The 23,051-nt window shown below is 29.4% G+C and overlaps 1 protein-coding gene across 1 annotated transcript; it reads left to right on the top strand.

Annotated features, from left to right (window-relative positions):
• Positions 1-747: 747 nt before the first annotated feature.
• LOC132941445 (uncharacterized) lies at positions 748-6,597 on the top strand. Its single transcript, XM_061009498.1, has 2 exons — positions 748-1,090; positions 2,254-6,597. The coding sequence occupies exon 2, from the start codon at positions 2,465-2,467 to the stop codon at positions 3,356-3,358; it is 894 nt and encodes a 297-aa protein (XP_060865481.1). The 5' UTR covers positions 748-1,090; positions 2,254-2,464; the 3' UTR covers positions 3,359-6,597.
• The last annotated feature ends 16,454 nt before the right edge of the window (positions 6,598-23,051 follow it).

The raw sequence follows: 23,051 nt of genomic DNA, 5'->3' as shown, positions 1-23,051 counted from the left end.
TCCGTTCTCTAGTGTTTATGTTTAATGTGTCACGGACTAAGATAATATACAATGGATACAGCTATGTGTGTACTTTGTAATATTCTCGTATACCGAGAAGCTGTGTCCAACATAACCCCCCCACCGACAATTTGATTTCAAGGTACATAGGTACAACGAGTCATTACGCATGCGTTTCGCCAACAATCACTATAAAATAACTAATAAGTGGGGGGTTATGTTGGACACGGCAAATGATTAAAGTAGCTCCATCCATTGATTGATAATATTATGATCCAAGGATAATATAATGGGCTGAAAACGAGCAGCCCAATATCGCGGCCATGAATGTATTCACAAGAGGCCAAGTGCAGGGGGTCGCCCATGTGTTCTTGGAGTTCACAGCGCCCTCTGTATAAAACACGGACTAAGGTGCCGGTGGCTGGCAGTTGTCCGAATAATGATAAAGACCGATAAGAGTGGTTGTACGGTGGTTCACCTGTGGTTACCCTGTGACCAACTAGAGGTGGTGTTGCACAGCAAGTCGGGGGATATTTTCGATTTGCGGAGCGGAGCGACGGCGCCGAGGAGCGTAGCGACGAGTGCCGCTAGCATGGCATCACTGTACGATGCTTTTTCAAATTGGTGTCACTGGAATATGCTGGTATATGCTGGTATGGTATTGTTGTATAAACTGCCTTATCATTTTTCGGACAACTGCCCCCAACCCTTATCAGCCAAGTGACACCTTTTCGAGGCCGATCCCCGCCGACCATGTCGTTTCCAGTCCGTTTATCTATTCTGTGATTATATCTTAGTCCGTGGTTGTTTACTGGTTAATGTTTATCGCCATGCTGGCGATTGGGCAAGGTGTGTTGATACCCCTTGGGATGGGGACAGTTTTGGGTCCCGTCATAGAAAGCGGTCACGCTCCCAAATGCCAAAGTCTCTACCGTTTCGGATTTTCAGTTTCTAATATCCTCGAGGCTCATTTCTCATTAGTCAAGAGTCATTACTCATTAGGCAACATAACGACAATACACGTTATGATCTGCCGATCAGTGTAACAAGACGCCATGACCCACTGCTTCTATCAGGAATCTTGAATTTCGTAAGTATTTCCGTATTTTTTGCCCACCTTTCGTAGATATGAATTATTAAAGCTTAATTTAATTTCAATTACATATACTCCATTACATATAGTATGCGGTCTACCGGCCGTTGTCATCTGCTGTAGAGTATGTGGTCTACGCAGGGCCGTGTTTACACTTTTTGCGTCCTGGGTTAACAATATTTATATCACTAAGGTTATCCCCCCCCCCCCGCACAATAAATAAAAAATTAATCCGTTTTTTAATTGTTTAGTTGTAGTTCTTTATTCATGAAAATTTTGTTAAAAACAGATCACGATGATACATTATTTTAATTATTGTCAAAATGTATGACAACATACAATTGTAATCTATAAAAAAATTACAAAAATTAATATTTATCATTGATTGACAAAATAAGTAAATTATGCCAAATGGCCGTATCATAGTCATGTAATGCAAAAAGTCCAAATACAGGTATTCAAACAAATTCTTACCAAAAAAAAAAAATGTTATTTATATAATATACACCGCCGCATGGCCGCTCTCCTAAATGAGTCAAAAATTGGCCGCCCGGTGCAAATGTCCTTGTGGCCCTGGGTCTACCTGTAGCCAGCCGATTTTAGGACGTCACTTTTTGCGTGACACTACAATTTATTCTACATATTATTTTGACACTCACGCAATCACACTCAATATGGCAAAATATGTTTTTTTAATCATAAGTAGTAATGAATCAACCACTAATTTTTTAATTAATTAAAATGTATTAGCAAACAATGAAAATGCCCAATGTATTAAGTGTGATGAATTTGTACATACGTTAGGAAAGAAAGAAGAGTTTTACGGTACATTTTTTATTTTCTAAGTATTATTTTAAAATTAAGAATAATTGGGCTGGCATGAATTTTTTTTAATTTGAAAAGCATTCTCCGTCAAATGTTTTGCATGTTTGGAAATATCTAGAAATGTCTTTATTTCTAAGACTCGCAATTGTATTGGTGAGTTGATTGATTGAATGTAGTGTCTGGGCCGAAAGCCAAACTGAGTATTATGTATAATTTGGTGCTCATGTAAGATAGGTCAAATTTGAAGGAGAATTCCTTTTTCAAACAATTTTATTTATAAATAAATGCAATATATTTTTATTGAAAAATAATTTTAATTAATGTTTTATTTCAAGGTTTTCATAACAAAACAAACCATTTCTGAAACGCTGGATAACTGCATTGGGAATATGTTGGAATATGTACAGTTAATATAATTTATCAATCAACACTTATCATTACCAAATTTATGTTCCTAATCAATCGATTACTATTGATATTGATTAAGACCAAACAGTTAATTATCCCTGTAAAACGAATACTTATAAATATCCCTATCAAAGAAATATGCGGGGAAATAATATTTCAGTAAAAAAAAACCTAACTTTAGGATCAAATGTGTGGGTCAACACGCATTTTAAAAATAAAGTTCAGTACAGACATATCATTACTGAAAAATTTCACAAAAAGTTGAAACTGCTTCAACAATCAAATAATGAACTAGTTTCAAGAATTAATATTATGGCGACTAACGCACGGGACTGGCAAGATGTTAATTTTAAATATTTAGCACTTCAAGAAAAAGTTATTGAAACAGAAACACAGTTATTGTTAAATGGTATAGATACATCAGAATATTCAGCATTTTATGAAGAACCTGTTGTTAAAGAAGCTGTTGTTGAAGAAGCTGTTGTTAAAGAAGCTGTTGTTAAAGAAGATAGAGATTCAGACGTTGAAATTATTGATGACCTTAAATGTGAATTATTGTTAAAATGCGAAATGAATCCAGAAAATTGTATTCCAATAGATGGACAAGATTTTATAGATACATCAGAATGTTCAGCATTTTATGAAGAACCTGTTGTTAAAGAAGCTGTTGTTAAAGAAGATAGAGATTCAGACGTTGAAATTATTGATGACCTTGAATGTGAATTATTTTTAAAATGCGAAATGAATCCAGAAAATTGTATTCCAATAGATGGACAAGATTTTATAGATACATCAGAATGTTCAGCATTTTATGAAGAACCTGTTGTTAAAGAAGCTGTTGTTAAAGAAGATAGAGATTCAGACGTTGAAATTATTGATGACCTTAAATGTGAATTTTATTTAAAATGCGAAATGAATCCAGAAAATTGTATTCCAATAGATGGACAAGATTTTGATAATACGGCTATCTGTTTTACCAAAGATCAATTACTTGATGGAAATTATGAATGTTCTGATGATGAGTCAAGTTAACCTTAAAAAATATCATTAAGTAACTACAGGGTGATTCATAAAGCGTAAAACACTCATTATCTCAAAAAGTATTAATGATTTAAAAATATTTTTTATCTATTTAATTTTTTAAGTTTTTACATTTTTGAATGACAGCATAGAGTTTTTAATTCATATTCCAAAGCAGATTATTTTTCTAAGTATTTTGATACATAAAAATCTAATTTAGGCCAAGTAGTCTATGAGGTATAAGCATTTAAAGTTTAGATGGGCGGAGTGGAGTGATATGGGTTACCCCACAAATTTGTGTCCACTACTCCGCTTGTCTAAACCTTAAATACTTATAACTCATAAACTACTGGTCCTAAATTCGATATTTATGTATTAAAATACTTAGAAAAATATTCTGCTTTGGAAAATGAAATTAAAACTATGCAATCATTCAAAAAAGTAAAAAACTTAAAAAATTATAAGGATAAAAAATATTTAAAAATATAATTTTTTAATAAAAATGTTGTTTTTTTAACAACTTAAAACTATGTAAACAATTATTTTCATAAACATTAATACTTTTTGAGATAATGAGTATTTTACGCTTAATAAATCACCCTCTATAGATGATATAAATTATAATATACAGTGTGATTCCTTTTATTTATCACCAAAATTCCTACTATGATTTGTAATAGTTTAAGATATTAAAAATAATACCTTCGTGGGTATTTGATCTTTTAATATATTGGTTTTATGCTTAATTTATAAAAAATATAATTTTTTTTTTTGTAATTATATTGTAATAATTATAGCGGCCCGGCCGGCCCATCGGGAAGATTCCCGATTTCCCGATAGGCCAATACCGCCCCTGTGACTATAACTACCTGTTCTATAAGGGTAATAAAAATAAAAAGCTGTTCGTTGGACACCACACAACCGGTTGGTTGGCAGAACGGTTTGTCCGGTTTAGCTGATTTTCTTTCAATCTTCTCATAATATTCCAAATGAGGTTTTTATGGTTTTTTTTTTGGCGAAAAAAGAACGTTTCTTTTTTTTATGTAAAGGGATGTCTTTAGTTATACCATATTATTATGTCGCACTGTGAGTACATTGGTATAGTAACCAAAAAAATGACGATTTTGAGTTATACATGTTTTCTTATGGTAAAAATAGCATTCTTTGCAATGCACTAGTGTATTATGTCGTACCGGCAAAATTGAAAGCGTTAAACAATATAATATGGTGCAACGCCAAAGGAAATAAATAAATTGAATCCATGCAGTAGTGTATTATTTTGAGTTGTTACCATAATGCACAAACGTATGTTTAAAAATACCGGTGCATTGGTGTATCATCTCAAAATAACATAATTATTGATATAAAGAATTATAAATACAACATGATAACAATATTGTATTTTATACATCATTCTATAACGTAAAAACGTATTAATTTATTACTATATACGCCTTGTTGCTGTCATACTTTTTTTTTTATAAAATATTACATTGCGAGTTTGTTTCAATTAATAATAATGGCGTTTCAATCTCGAACACAACGAATGCTTTCTATAACAAAAACAAGTAAAACTAACTATACTCAGCAACTAATTTCAGTCTCGATGGGGTAAGTACCTATAATAATATTACTAGTTTTATTTTTGCTCTCATACAATTATTAAAACTGAATTTTTTCATATGAATTAATAACTATATTTGTATGTGTATAAACCACAATATTACATTATTTATACTTTTGTTTGAATACATTTATTTAAATACTTTACAAGACTGATAATGGCCTATATCAGTGGTGGTGATCCACAGATTCTCAATTTTTTTACATTACTTTTATAATTTGTAGTGACTAATATGTATGTAAACTGTTTTGTACTATATATACATTGTTTAATATATCATACAATTTAAAAAAATGTATAAATACTGTTTTATTTTACGGCTGTGTTACACAAAAATCTTATAAAATATTAAATGTTATATACATTATTATTTACTATGTACTAAAATATTATTACTTTTGGAGATGTTAATCACGGTCAGTGTAAAAATATAAATTACACTTAGGTAAACGTGGTGAAGAAAATTATATTATTGAATTAACCAATGGCGTTATACAGTTTATAATCCATTGTTAATTATTCAAATCAGTTTCGTAGCCAGAAAATATTTTGGGGGGCCACTTAATTTTTTTTTCTAGCCTTTGAAATGCTATAATATCTAATTATGACCCATGCTTTGTTCATAAAGTGTATCTACTCTTTTTATTACTATATATTTATGTTAACAACTATGGTACCTACATTTAATATAACAATGTATTAATAATATTATTGTAAACCATAGGTTAATGTATTAATTAATATAAGCATATTAATATATCATCATTATATGAAAATGTGTTGTAAACAAAACATTCCATTTTTTGTTCGAATATTATTAAAATTTACTAACAAAAATACAAGACTATATTCAGTGGTCAAAGTGGCTCAAAATACATGGAGGGATGCCTTTCATATTTTATACAGTTTTCATATATGAAATTAATTATAATGAGTGAAAAAAGTGGAGGGATGGAAAATGTAAACTATAAAAAGTGGAGGGATGTCATCCCACCGTATCCAGGGGGCACTTCGACCACTGACTATATTAGGGCTGTTGAAAGTTGGTCGTTTTTTGTGGATTTAGACCTATAAGCGGAAAAAAAAATATACTTTCAGAAATCCAATTTGAATTTTGAAAAAATATAAGTATTTCTCCCCTTTATGTCTGTGTTTTGTAAGAAGCAAATTTTTTTTTGTTAATACCGTTGAGTATAGATAATATATAGTATATATACTATCTATACTCATTGGTAATACTAAAAAAATGTAAAAGTTAATTTAAAAAAAAAAAGAAGATTAATTTGGTACTACACTAATTAAACAATACTACAAAGCACAAATCAAAAATCCATTTCCTATATAACCTAGAAAAGAGATTAAGGAATTCAAATATGTTTTCAAAATTAAAATGGGGCTTTGGTACTGGGTGAATTTTTCTTCCGCTTTTTGGGAGTTTTGTGGCACATGGGAGTTGAACATTTTTTTATCACAAAATATAGTGACGTTACTGCGCGTATGTAAGCGTATGCGAGATCCAAGAATCTTAGCCGTCATTTATCTTTAATTACATAAAGTGTTCGTGGAACTCACACACACACTAATGATCAGTCATTGCATAGGGCATAGGCCATAGACAGTATTTATCATACAATTATATATTGAAAAATCTTAATAAAATGATCAAATTATTGTTGTAGATTGGATGAGATTGGATGTTTGTAACTTTATATAAAAAGTAAATTAAATAATAAATAGGTACCTACCTACTGTAAATTGTATTAATTTTAGCACAAATATATATTTTTCGATGAATAATTCAATTAGTTTCTATATATCTAGGGGGGGGGAGTGGCCCCTGAAGCCGCCCTTGCCTCAAGCTTGGATAAACTTCTTCTCTTCAATTTCTATAATAAGTGTTCCTATCATAATATGAGTATATCTTATATTATCTATGGATATAAACCGTTTTTATTCTAATTTTTATTTACCGTCCGGTTGAAATGTTTTGCTTTTTTTAAGTGATGGGAACCGTGGATGGGAATTTAAAGTACCAAATTATATATATTTGATACAGGTATACATCAATAGTCCCCCGTGGACTCTGGTAATGTAACTGTAGTTAAACAATTTGAGTCTAAAACAATAAAAAAATTAAAATTTTAAATAAAATTAGTATTCACATAACACAAATAGATAGCGCTACGTGTATGTTTATGGTGCCAAGTTTGAGTGCTTGACTGTAATAATTTTCCACTAATAATGAGATATAAATTATAATAGTTATTAGGTATACTTATTACTTATTAGTCATTAAGAAAAGATTCTGCCATTTTGGGCGGAGAAACCCAGCTGGCTTCACAAAAATTAACTCAATTTTACGTCACTCTAGTCCTCCAATATTATTTTTACATCACACTTGAGGATTCGCGTTCAATCACTACGTACAAATGTGTTTTATAAATGTTAAAAACTGGAGGTAAGTGTAAATAATAAGTCAATGTGTAATGTACTTTATTCCATGGCATATTTGTATTATATATTCGCACCCCTGAAAGAATAGTGACACAACTCAAAAAATACGTTTTTCGAGTTATTACCATCAAAATGTGCAGAATTTCATCCTTTATATTTTAGTATACTTAAAATAATAATTTAAGTAGCATTTCGCCTTTGTTTTATTGTAAATCTGATTTTTTTTTTGACTAGTGTCATTATTTCTGTTTGGAAAAAAATAAATATTTTATGATGTACGGCCACATAAAATTGGGCGCATTTGGGCCTCAGGGCTGAAATTTCATATGGGCCCTTTTGACAAGACATGCTTTCAAAAACCACTCGCTATGCCCGCAGGTCGCAGGAAGATATATTTTTCTAACTATTTCAGAAATTGACAGTTGCATTGTAAAATTATAAAATGAATAGGTAGGTATATGTAATTTATGTCTATAAAACTACTAATTGTAGTATAATAAAAGTTAATACTTCATATTTCATTAATTTAAATTCAAATTTTCATAGTGACTTTTAAATTTATTAACAGTATACTTATTTACGACAAATATTAAATAAATCTTTGTCTTTTCTACCATAGTGCTTTTGTAGGTATTTACTATTTAGTTGTTTTTGTCGATAAAAAAAAATTGTGTTTAAAATATAGAAAAACTATTCTTTAAAATCACTGAAAAATGTGTATCAGCTTAAAATTGTTTGGGCCTTGATTAAACGTTTATAAAGTACAATTTACAATATTTTGTATCTAAAATAATGGATACGATTTTTTATTTATAGTTGGAAAATTAAAACCCTTGTATTAAAATATGTTTAAAATAATGTTAAACATTAGTAATAAAAGAAAAGAAAAAAATTACAAATTCCATGTGATTTTGTTTTACAAAACTTGTAATTTTAGTTTGGAAACTAATGTACGGAATACGGATATATAGGTGACTATATATTTGTATATATATATGTATTACTTAAATAAATAAATGGTGAAAGTTTCAATTCTCTAGGACTATTATATTGTTTGAATCACGAACAATTAACCGAAATAATTTTAAACTAGGTAGTCTTCGTAAATTTCACTAGACAATTCGTTGGTAGTTATTCCTTATGCTTAGGGAAACTATATTGAGAAAATCTTACAATGACACATTTAATGCACAAATTATTAAATACAATTTCTAATCTTTAAGTAGGTGCCGTATAAGTGTACATGAAACGTTCGAAACACTATATCCTCCCATCTTCAACAGTGGCCACAAGACACATACCTATCACCTATGTTATAAAAATCACATCATTTTAAAATAGTAGTCATACTAGTTATCAGGAACCACTATAGTTGTTATTGTGTATCTATTTTTTTTTATTTTTTAATATTCATTTATCGTTTATTTTATCAGATTCATCTGTTTCATTTTTAAAATATTATGATTCTCCTCGGAATCTTAAATAATAATTATAAATACACATTTGTAAAAAATGTAACTCGATGTCATATTATATTATAATATATTATAATGCATTGTTATTTATATTCATATGCAATTCATTCGTGCATTAGACATAGGCAGGTTGAATAGGTTAACGCCTCATAATGTATTATTATATAGTTTTATTTTGGGTGTTAAATAATAACCTCAAATTCTGGAATTTTTGCGCTTAAATTATTTATTAGGCCTGGAGTATATTGAAAACGCGACGATATATTTATTAAACTATTGTTATAAGTTACAACTTAAGTAGGTATACAGATTAAGTTAATGTGTTGGTACCAGAAACACGCCAACTATTTACTGTACTTTTTTAGGCCAGGGGCACAATTATATGCACCTTGGTTGCATAGTATTGTGCCTAAAGGTATGTCTTGTCGTCATGACCTCTGAACCCTTAGCGGCTTAGCCTTCAGAAGTGGATTCCATTAGACACTGTGGGTGGTTAAGTGGTAAAATCATCAATTAAGGGTTTCCTAATAGAACATCACATACCTATCGTGTACTATAGAGATAAATGCAAAAGATATATATCATCGTATATATTTAGGGTGTGGTGCACGTAAGACGAATTCTTTAATACATTAATTCTATTGTGTAGTCTTAGTGTGTCGATAAAAATACAATAGCCATAGAAAATAATATAATATAAAAGATGTTCAATTAAAAAAATGAAAATGCTAAAATCAAATTATAATAAATCGAATGTCCACATCTGGTGTGCCTATATAGGTATAATGCGCGACCGCATTACTATATTTGAATAGAATATACACTATAGGTGGTTGGATGTCATCGGTCGGTACAATTGTACAATATAATAATATCTAAATCTACCAATAATAAACCATTACGGAGTTATTTTATAAAGTCATAACGACACAATTATCTGTATGGACTCGGGATTTGTATATGCATCACGCACAATACATAAATAGCATAATATGATATAAGTACGATTGAACATTTTGATTTTTTTTATCAAGACTATAATCAACTGTACAACTTAGGGTTTGAACTCTATACGTGCCTTATTATTATGATAGAAATCTAAATCTCAATTTGTCCATGTATTGATTTTTTATAATATAAATTAATATTAAAATGTTTGAATTTTGAAGGTTGAAATAATATTTTTTTTTGGATCCCAATAGTTAATGCGATAACCTACGTTTCTTTTTTATGTATTATTACCTATTATTGAACATGGTTCTAATTTTTTTATTTATTATTTATCCGAACACAATACCTAGTTTAATAAAAAAACGTAACACTACCTAATAGGTACTCTAAACGTTATAATAACAAATAGTCTGAAATTTAATAAAAACTTGACATTTCTCGTGTTTCTGTAATCTATATATATAGGTACGAGTATGCGCTATGCGGTAGTTAAAGAATAATAATAATAATGATATTTCAGATATTTTTAATAGCCACTATGTGTAGTGCCACTATGTACTATATATGTACAGTTTAGCCATTATATAGGTACTCGTATTAATATTTGGATAATATTAATCATTAATGTGTTTATGTGTTTCGTGTATGTATAATGGGTTGTTATTTGTAGTTCGTTCTGAGATCAAGTTTTTAGTGTGTATACAGAGTGATTCACCAAGCATGCTCACTCAATTTTTTTCTTCATTTATGCAGATTGCAGTTATTAAAAATCCTATTTTTAGAGTTTTTAAATATACTTAAAGACAATGTTTTCAAATACTTTAGATTTTTTGTACCTACTACTATAATCAGAGTATCCTGTGGAGATACAAACTTCTATTTTTCAAAAGGAATCTCCCTTTCCTACTGTAAATTATTTAGGGAATAATTTTTTTGAAAATGTTGACGTAGTAGATCAAAATTCGAACGAGTACATAGTTTTTATGTTACCTATTTAACTTTGTGTACCTATACCTATTAATAAGGACAATAGGTCCACGATAATAGGTTTGGGAGATATGGGTGATTTGAAAATTTTAGTAGCTAATTAATATTAATTTATAAACATTTATAATTTGTAAAATAGTCCAAGTATAATAAATACTAGATCCAAAATAAAATCTATTTTATAGTTTTGTAAAACCATTTTTAAGAACTACTATCCTTAGTACTTTATTGTAAGAACTGAGAAACTATAGGTACTAGTTTAAATTTATTTTAAACGAGGTAGGTAAATCTACATTTAAACAAAAAAATTATCACTAAACAGCTCACAGTAAAAAAGTGGGGGGAGTTGTTATTTTGAAAACGGTAGTTTGTATCGCAACAGGACACTTCTTAAGTCGTAAAAAAATTTAGAGAATTTAAAAATTTGGTCTTTGAAAATCAGAAATTGAATAAATTCATTATTAAAGGAAGAATGAGAGCGATCATGCTTGTTGAACCACCCTGTATATTATGTTGGTAATTTATACCTACTACCTTTATACTATTTGGTAGTAGTTACTAACAGTAGGTAATACCCAAGTATAGACTATAATAGGAACTATATAATTGTAATTATAAATTAATGATTTTATTCAAGAGTCATACCTACATTGTGTAATGTGTAGAGTGTAGACGTACCTATAATAGTAGTATAGTGTATAATAACATAATATATTATTTATACAAACTATCACGAAAAGCGTGCGGTATAAACCTATATTTATTTTATTTCAACTGTAGGGAAGTTTTCTAATTCTAAAGTCAATCCGGTTTATATACGTAGGAGAGCAAACTTTTTACTTCACGGAAAACATATAATCTGAATTTATGCATATCTTATAATTATATACATACTTACCTACAGACATTAATCATAGCCCGTTCAGGCAATACATAGTAGTTGATCATATCACTGTCACTGCGTTCATTTTGTACATATTAAATGTAACAAATTATATGCATCTTGGGCCATCCTCCAGTGTTGTTGATTGTTATAGTTATACATTTATTGTTGTTAACTATTTGATATACGCTACATTTTTTAATTATCTATAGTTGGCATAACTAGCTACTATTATACTATATGTTACGATGTATCCGCATACAATACGATTAGTCTTGTATATTTGTTTTTCGTGTCTTCGCCCTTAGGAATATTAAAATTTCAAATTGGAAAAATATAATATGATGCATTGATGATTGGCACCTACTTACAAAATTAAAAATGACTGATAGGTATTATAAAAAATAACATCAAGTTTAAAAACTAATAAATTAACTGGCCAAAACATCAAGTCAAAAAATGATTAAGTTTTGAATAAATATAAATATAAACATTTATATAGGTATATATTTGGTATGTACTTTTTAATAATAATAAAATAAAATTCTGTTATTTTTGTACATTTGTTGTATGTAATTTTACTTGTGTCCTAATTATTTTAGTTTATATTTACTGTGCCTGTAATTCTGCTGTATTTTTTAGGCCATCACCCCTTGTATATGTTAGCTATCTTATTTTACTGAATTATTGTTATGTACTGTACTAAATAAGGAATTTTTATTCCGTGAATTAATTAATAAATAAATAAATAAATAAATAAACTATTGTAGTACTGTTACTGTTTAACTGTATTAAAGATTTCTTTCAAAATTTCTGGATAATTAATGTGGGATTACAAAACTAAAATAAAAAAAAACCAAAATATCATATTATATTATATTATTATACTATATAATTTATAAAACTCGCAACATAATATTGTATGTATATAATCTATATGCTCTGATTATTCTGTACATATACTCAAATAATTAATGCCGTAGATTTTGTTTTGTTTTTTATAAGCACAATATTTATTTTTTTATCAAACTTATTAACTCGTTACCATTTCATCAAGCGATTCGTGTTTCTGCATTTGTCTTACCTATATTTAAAAAAAAATTATAAGACTACAATTATTATACATTTTAGCAATTACGGCGGCAGCGTGAGCGTGGGCACCACCACTCTCTCATTTTAAGTTTAAAGCAGTTTAAGTTCACGGTTCACCTATATAATATATTAATATAGTATGGTCAGAGGTGGGTTTTTTTTTTTTTTTGGGGGGTAACCTAACTCCCCACCGACCACCTTTGCATATGTAAAGAGTTAAGTGTAAATATGAAGTAATTCTAATAGTCATCAAAGTCATCAATACATAAAATATTTATATATCATAAATTCATAAAAAAAATTATTTTCATATTGAGGTATTAAGTGTATAGTGTAAAATGACTTCTCACAACTCATTAATAGGAAAAAAGTGAGATATTTTATGTGTAGGTACAGTGTATAATATCTTATTTATTTTATCTAAGAGGCAAGTAATCTATCTATCTATCATCTATGTATATAAAAAAACAAAAAATGTCGGCGACTGACTGACTGTGTCCTTTATGCATTCCTAAACCGTTCATCCGATTGCGATATGCAATTTGGTACAGGGATGGATTAGACCTTGAGCGAAGAAGATACATTTTGTCGCGAAAAAGGTAAATAAGAGGTCCAACCCGGGGGTGTTGTCAAACAGAGATTTTGAGATTATTATTATTATTATTTTTTGTTCATAAATGGTTGCCATTGGTTTTAATGACAATAATAATAATTAATATTATTATTATTAATGCGATAAGCCTTTGCATTTTAGTACAGAATGTATTGAGTTCGAACCACGGTTTCGGTGCACCTATTTTTTGATACTTTAGAGTTGAATAAATTATACACTTCCGTAAACACCATGCGGGGTCCGCGATCTACTGCAAGTAGATTGCCTACCTGAGAATAAACTGCTCACATAATCACAAAAACCTAGCAACGCATTGCCGTGTCAGCTAGTATTTAAATAAAATTATGGCTAAAAAAATAAAACGTTATTTTTTCTTTATTTATTTCTTATATTATATACCTTCATAATAAATGATTTTTTTTTTTATTAGGGTTAAGGCTTCGACTACTAGGTCATTAGCCTGTGGTACTGTAATGGAGGGTACTGTAGATTTGTTTACACGTGTGTGTTTGTTTTTGCAGAATTTTTAATTCGGGCACCCGTAGCTATCTGCCATGCCCGGGTGGGGGATGGCAGCACTTGTTCTCCGGACACCGTGACTTGCCCTAAGAAAAATGCCGCCCGCGACCGAGGTATCGACTAATATTATACCTATACGTAGGTCGTAGGTGTCTCTAAACATAATAATAATAATAATAATAATAAAGGTACAGAAACGCACGCACGCGGCTGCAGTACGCGTCAAAACGAGAGACGATGACAGACCGCGACCGCGCGCGTGTGTGTGTCCAAAACAACGCGCGCGTCACACGAGATGACTGATTATGCGTATAATAATATTATTATTACAAAAACAATATATATATTATAATAATACAATTGTGTTTACACCTTAGAACAAAACTGGTTTTCCGCGATAGGCTCGTCGAACAGTGAACGCACACTATTACAATAATAATAATAATAATAATAATGTCATAGCCGCGTTATAGTGCATAATAATAATAATAATATTAATAATAATAATAATAATTTTAAAATGTATAATAATTATTATTATATGAGGCGCTAGCGACGCGTAGTCGTCCGCGTAAGTCGCACACGGGGAAGGGGTCAAGGAGGGAAAAAACGCGCGCGCGTTGCGTTCGCGACCGAGCGGTGGCGACTGGCGACCCGCGGAGAGCAGCAGCACGCAGTCCGGCGAGTACCGCGCGGCGCTGTGGATTCGATTTTCGACCGGTGATCGCGACGGACACGCTTTTAATCATTTTAAATATTAATCATTATCAGTAAAGTGCACCTTTCCGTTACCTTTATTTCTCCATCTGTATCTGTTTTCACTGTTATTTTCATTTGATTTGTATTTTTTTTTTTTTTATTCTACACGCCTACTCGTTTTGCTATATTTTTTTCTCAACGTCCGCGTACGATTTTTCTAGTAAATAATAATTTAATTTAATACAATATCATCGTCACTGGACTTGTATCGGTGCATATTTGCGATCGTATTTACGCGCGTGGCGCCAGTCGAATAATAATTACAATAATAATAATAATAATAATATTATATTATTAAAATATAATTCGTGCGTTTGTAACATCGCCCGGCCGCGAAATATATTTTCATCCGAGTTTATATTGTACTTGTACATAATATATAATATATCGTAAATCGCAATATTTCAATATAATATAATATCATATTATTATTGTGTCACGGCGGGCATGGATTGCAAGAGTTTAACCAGTAGAAAAGCTCCGCGCACGTTGCAGTAGATAGGTACGTTCTCCCGTTGTAAATTAATCGTAATACATATTTGTGTAGGTACGTTATTATTATTATTATTATTATTATTATCATAATATTATGCGAGAACAACGCGTGCTATTTTCAGTCTCGCAGTCCGAGAACCAGATTTGTAGTATTTTAATATTCCGTATAGGTAGCGGCGATATATGTCATAAAGTCATGAATATATTGTTATGTACCTACCTATATAGGTTTGTAATTGTATATATTATAAGTCCGCCCCTGCAACAATGTCAGTCCGTTCTCCAGGCGTTTACATGGGCACCTATAATATTGTGGTCGTCTGCTTATTTTATTATAATTTTTTTTTTTATCAACTAAAACACGTTTATGCATAATATAATCTTCTATATATATTTTTTATCTTGCAAAATAGATACTCGCGCGATTGATGGTACTTTCGCAACAGGTGTCTGGCGCACGTTAACTATATGTATATATCTCGCACACGAATATCACACCGCCAATAAGTAGGTACATACTTACCTTATACTTACTCGAGGCCGTTGGATTTATTCCGAAATATAAACATTTCAGTTTGTTTGTATTTTTCTTTTGCGTTTGGTACTAAATAATATTACATGCAAGCAAGTACGTAACTACGTAATAAATGTCCGTCGACTCAAAATTGAAATTTATTTTAATCATAAATCACGACATTCAAGGTCAAGTTATATCATATTATTATTATAGGCATATGCAAAACATCACTGCCAAAAACTTATGAGATAATTACAAATATTAATTACGTAATAATATACGTTAAAAACATCGCTGTTTAATAGAAAGTCGTACAACATATTAATATTTTATTTTACCGTCTTCAGCAAAATAAATGTCATCAGCTATGACACCCTATATTATGTATAATATTATGTGGCTACAATGCGTATTTATCCATTTGAAAACAATTCTTTTACATTATTTTGTTCGTATACAGTATTATGAGTATATATTATACTCCTACTTTTACTTTGGTGTATTTTGTGTTTTTTTTTTATTATTATTATCAACGCCCCCAGACCTAGAATAACCTTGATATGTATTAATATTGTATCGACAAACAGTAATTTCAAAGTAAAGCTTGATAAAGGAGATATTATACATAACATTACATTTGAATTAATCTGTATCGTGTCAATAAAATGTTATTTAATCAGAGGCTAAAATACCTAAATTTTCGTACTGCACACTTTACATGTGAAAAGTGAAATAGATATATTGTCTATAATAATAGTTTGTTTTAAAATATAATATACTTATAAGCTAATAAACTTTAAATATAATTGTATAATATTATAATGATTCATTATGTAGTCCTATGTTAAATATATCAAAGTGCACAGATTTCCGGTTTTTATATATATTAACTTTTAATACAACATTCCGGAGATACATTATATTGATCACAATTTATTAGTATAATATGATTTAAATATTTAATGTATATTAAATATTATATAGATTATTATTTATAGCCTGTACTATAGCTGTATTATACTACTCCATCTGGGGAAAATGTACAGAGCACAGATATAAAATAAAAAAGTAGTATTGGTTCCACTGAATTAATTTTATTCTTTACAATTTATACAATATGAGATTTAATTACAGAACCCACACACTTAAACCAAAAAATAAATGAGAAATAAATTGATAATCATGAAATCAACATTTTTGTGTAGCGTATAGTGTATACAGTATACTGCTGTATAGTGAGAGAAATAATATACTTATCTAATACTCAAAGTAATCATTCGTCGCTAGTCAGAAGCCAGGATTTTAGTTCGGTTAGGGTTTTACTTGAGTAAATAATTTACATTATTTTTTTCAAAACAGTTTTTATGTTAAAAATTATATAGTTAGTCTCAAATTTAGTCTACATTTACAGTGTTTAACCTGATCATCTATAAATTCTCCTCGGGCCTTAATAAACGTAGTAATAATCGATGATACACACCATCGATTATGGTAGACGTTTAGCAATGTTCTAAATCAACCAAAAAAAAAACTAAAACTATGATTATCGACGTCTTTGTCATATTCAATAATTTATTTTATATCTATTAAAAATGACCAACAATTGATGTATCAAAATGGTAGTAAATAAGATTTTTTAGTAGACAAAATAATTTTAGGCGACACCTCGAACCTAATCTAACCTAGAACCCTACCCCTGCGTACGCACTGTCGCTAGTCAATACGTGTTACATTTGCGTGTAGACTAATATCTGTATCAGGCGCGGATTCATGGGGGGGGGGGGGAGGTCTGTGGGTGCTCGGACACCTTCTGTCGTCTAAGTCCTAATAAAATAAATTTGTATTCAAAATTACGTAATCTAAAACAGAAAGGTATAACCATTTTTTTGAGCATCCCCTGGTAAAATCTTCTGGATCCGCGCCTGATCTATATATTATATAGTTGATCATTTTGTTATTTAAGATCATTAATTTAATAAAGTCATTCCTTATACGGTTGTGCGTTGTTTTGTATCAATTATTTAATTGTACAGTTTATAATGGAATATACTATATATTGTACTAATTCATAAAATTTAAAACAATTGTATTCCTTGACAACCGTAAACCGACAGTGTAACCCACAAATCAACTAATGACCTGCTTAATTTTTAATTTTACAAATATCCGTAACAATATTATTTTTGAGGTGAAAACGTGGATGTGGACTGTGGAGAGAATCATGGGTAAACAATTGGGGCTAAAATATAGCTAGTGTTTAATCTGGTGGCTATTTAGTGTATATACAATAGTTTGGTTGAAATTTATTATTCTAGGCGTTCCAGAGTTATGTACATTATACATACATATCCGTGCATACAATTTTTTAACAGATTTATTGAAATTGTATTTGTAATTGCAATTTTTTTACTTCTGGACTTATTTAGAGGAATATAGGTTGTAAAAAAATACCGAAGTATAAAAGTCTTCAAATTTTCACTTTCTGTTTGTTGAGTACAAATATATTTTAGTCGAAATAATATTATTTACATAATTAATTCAGAGGAAATTTGAATATGTATAGATAATATACTGTATAGAGTATATTTTAGTGATTTTCCTGTATTATAAAGTATTAACTATATGAAATAATTTAAATTCAAATTGGGAAACCAAATTATAATTCTATAAAAAAAAAAAACAATATTATTTATACATTTTATCAAAAAAAATTTAAATTTTGCTATGCAATTTATTATTATTCTAATATATTATTTAGCCTGGTATTCAATTTACATAGGCACATTTGAAAACCTGTTCATTATATATATACCTAATATACTCCAACCTACCTAGGTATATGGCATATAGTAGTATTCAGTCTACTGAATGAATTGAATAGGTACATAATCAGTGCCATTTTTAATTTTTAATAATTGTTTAAAAATTAGGAAATCCTTAAAAGTTAAAATAATATGATTAAATTACTAAAATAAGTGAAATCAAAATAGGTGTTTAGGTATAGCTTGACATGTTATTGGCGGCATACATTTAGACTTGTTGCGTACGTGCTTTGCGAGCACCTAAATAAGTGAAATTTAAAAAGATGTACAAATAAATAATAATACCTTCTCAGTTTTTGGCCAATAATATGATTCGTGAACCTCGGATATTTTATTTACGTGTTTCATTTTTAAATAACAGTATTTATCATGTTTATATGTGATACAGTGATACGTACAATAATCTGATGACAATGAAATTCAATATTAATTGTATCAAGCATTGTTTGTTTTGAAATAACACGAGCTAGGTTGAGGTGTAAGATTGCGAGTATTTAAAGAAAAAACCATGTATAGTGTAAAAAAAATGGTTAAATAAATTATTTCTAAAATATAATAACGCACTTAAATCGCACTTGAACGCATCTTCATTTTATATTATAATATTTTTACTCGGTACAAAGAATTGAATAACTCCTATTAAAAAAAATATATAGATACCTACTGGCATAAATAATATTCTCTTTGATTCTCGATTGTATTCAAATTTGTAATTAAATAATACACGGTAGATACTCAAGATACCCTACAAATTAACTACAAATTATAGTATTGTGTTTGAACAATAGTTTAAGCTGAACATGATATCGCTGTGAACGCGTGTGACCATTAAGTCATTCACTATATAATATAATATTAGGTATATTGTATAATATTGTATAGTATATACTATATAGTAATATAGTTCCAAGTTCTTCGACCTTAAGGTCAAATCTATTTTTTTAAATAGCTAAATACTTTTTACGTAAGAACTATTAGAGTTATTACTATAATAGAACGAAAACTTATGATTGTAATTCTGATCTTATAAGGTTATCGAATTTTCAAACTATTAGGTACTTACATTATTTCTTATACCAATATAAACCATCATTATTCTTAATAATGTATTATTATTTGATCATTTAAATTGAAAACAAAATTCCCAAGAATAACAATAATACTGTACTATACGAGTATATTTTATAAATTAAAATTATATACGTAGAAACTAGAAATAATAGGCGATATGCGTATTTATTATGCACTAGTATTTTACAAGTTGAAATATAATATTTAAACTATATCAATGTTATTGATATATGAATTATTAAAAAATATTGTTTTGATTATTCCTTTAGTTGTGTTCACTGAAAGTGTCCAATGATGTATAACCGTGTTATGGGTCATCCTAATGGCATTGTAAGAAATTTGGCAATCATTATCATATATGTTTAAACATTTTTATGTGGGTCATCAACGATGAACCTAATCTCATTGTATTAGGAAATGAAAAAACAAGTAATAAAACACTGCGAACTATTTTTTTTAACTAGATAACTCTGTTATATTACCTATACTAAAGATTAAAAATGTAAACCCATAAAACCATTTCAGATTCTGAGTAAATCGAGAAATTTCGAGATATTTCGATAATGCGTCAATAAAACATGTTTTGCGTTTTTAGTCGTATCTTATAGTAGAAATTGTGTTAAAAAAATGTTCACTAAATGATGTTGACATTATATAGTATCGTATCAACATGTTTGGTATTTAATCATTTTTTGGGTTATAACGGTAATATTATACTGTTTTGGTAATTATTATAACTGGTATTTTTCCTGTTTTTCCTGTTTTTATTTAATTAAAGCCTTATTTTTAAGATTTTAAGACTTTTAAATTTAATGAAACTTTGTAAATTCCTTATTACGTACTTCGATACCTCATACCTATATGGTTATGGATTTTTGATTCTAAACGAACCGAAGAATTTATTGGTTCTACGCTGTTGTGTGTGTGTGTGTGTGTGTGTGTGTGTGCCTGTTTTTTGTTTTTGTATCTATTATAGTCATCACGTTCTGGAGCAGAACAAAATATGCTTCGATTCTCAATATTTAGGGCGATTTCTGGTGACATATGTACCATGATATATTTTCTTAATAATTCGGTAAACTAGCAAAAACAGCGAGAAAACGGTAATTTACGCAACTCAAGTTGTTGACAAAAAATTTCGATTTCGATTTGATATTTTTACCAATTATTTAAACTACCATTTTCTATAGATGTGATATAATTTGTTGTATCACATCTGTTTTATTTTGTTTTTGGCCATTTATAGGCAACTTGATCAAAGTCGAAAATTTGAAAAAAAATGTATAATATCCAAACGAACAATAACGATTTTTCATCTAACAATCTTAGATTATTTTGCTGTAATTAGAAAAAAATATTAATTGTAGCGTGTAAAATATATATTGTGAAATATCTTTATATTACTTAGGTATATTATTATTGCCCATTTGCCTATACATAATGACATTTTCAAAATATTTTCACTTATTAGCCATTTAGTCAATAATACCACGAAACCTATACCATATGATATGTGTCCGTATATTGGCATATATACCATTAAAGAAAGAGGTTGACACTGTATCCGCTCAGTATCGTTTTTTTTTGCATAATTATTTATCATTGAATTCAATTATTCAAATCTAACACATTAATTATTGCAAGGACCTAATCAACGTCGAGGTACACTCGTAATCTACTATATTAAGCAGAATGAGTTCCTCGGGTTTTTTGATTTATACGAATTTGTATATGTTTTAAATTTTAAATTTTAATAGAAAACTTGACATGAATAATCAAGGTCATTTCTTATAAGTCGTTAATATTGAAAATAATGAATAATATTGTGAAGACTGATGGCTATATTTAGAATGTTAAATATCTGAATACTATTGACACTATAATTTGAGAAAAACTGTTTTCACTATAAACATTTAAAATTTAAATTACACATTTCATCTTTTTATTTTATTTATGCAATATTTTTTTATTTCTTTTTATTTAATTGAATGTATTTTAATATTTATTTTGGATATTAAATTATATAATACAAGGTTATATTTATGCGTATATTCGTATCGCTTTATTGCTATTTTCGATATATTTTGAAATCGTAAAAGTGATGTTCTATTATTGTAGTAATTTAATTATATAATTAATAATACATGAGTTTCGCACCGAGATGAGCGAAGCGATACGACTAGTCACTCAATTTTTGTTATATTCTGTCAGCTGTCTGCCTTTTATTCATTTAAATTATTCGCTGGTTATGTAAACACCTATACAGTAAAACTGTTGATAGTTTGAATACATCACACTTAAAACGATCTATATAGTACAATATTGTCATGTTACATATTTACGAAATCGTATCGCCCTCATTTTATACCGGCCAACTATGTAATATATAATTAGTCGTTTACTGTGTCTGCTGTATGTATAAACGCATACTGCAGGTGCTGCAGCGGTAGAGCCTTAGAAAGGTGACTATAATCCTTCTTAATCGTTTTAAATTATGTACGTAGACATTTTTGGTTGTATACTTTTACCCATACTTATATGGAAAAAATCCAAAACTGACCGCTCACAAAAAATTTTTTTTTTAAATCTAAATTTGCGCCCGTACTTCTAGCTATGCCTAATTTCACTGTTCCATTTACAAAAATTATAATATAGTGACTAGGTAGTAGGTATACTATATTATATATAAATTGATACTATATAGTTCACATTTAAATATTTAATTGTATTATAAGCTGCAGACTGTAATATTATACATATCTATATAATATATATAATACGATATGTATTCACCTAAGTATAGACTATATATATAATATATTGTGTGCATATATAAATACATAATAATATTATACATATTATACGGCGGTCATTGCAGTATGTCGCGCTGCGCATGGATAAGTACCAAATAGGTAGGTATAACATTTCGATATTGATGCTTGACACGGTATCTGGTTAACCGAGTTGGCGTACATTTTGGTAACGCGGCGTACATACGAAGGTCGACTGAAACACAGTGCGCTTCGAGTTGTAGGTATAGGTAGTATAATACATATTATATTATATTATTATTGTTAATTTATACGCGCATTTTACGCCGCAGCCTGCAGTATAGGTACGTATATGATGCATCGATATACCTATACGGGTATATAGGTATAATAAGGTATACCTAGCTAGATGGCCAGATAGTTACATAGATACAGCGTGCATTTTACGCGATAGTTACTTATTAATATAATTCGAGTCGAAGCCCGAAGGTTTGAAAAGATGCGTTCTTCAGCGAAAAATTAAAATATATATAATACAGTACCTATATATCTATACAAAATGTAAATTATTAGACACAGCACCTATACATCTAGCCTCTAGGTCGACAAATTCAAATTCGTATATAGGTGATCTTTTGACCCGTAGGGATTGGATAGACCATAGACGCCGAG

Source organism: Metopolophium dirhodum, chromosome 3 (assembly GCF_019925205.1).
Source record: "Metopolophium dirhodum isolate CAU chromosome 3, ASM1992520v1, whole genome shotgun sequence".
NCBI lineage: Eukaryota > Metazoa > Arthropoda > Insecta > Hemiptera > Aphididae > Metopolophium > Metopolophium dirhodum.
The sequence above is the reverse complement of the archived record's forward strand: the minus strand, read 5'-3'. Positions and strand labels throughout refer to the sequence as shown.

What these genes read in the sequence shown, in the direction of transcription:
- LOC132941445 (XM_061009498.1), top strand. Translation starts at nt 2,465, where the DNA reads ATGCGGGGAAATAATATTTCAGTAAAAAAAAACCTAACTTTAGGATCA.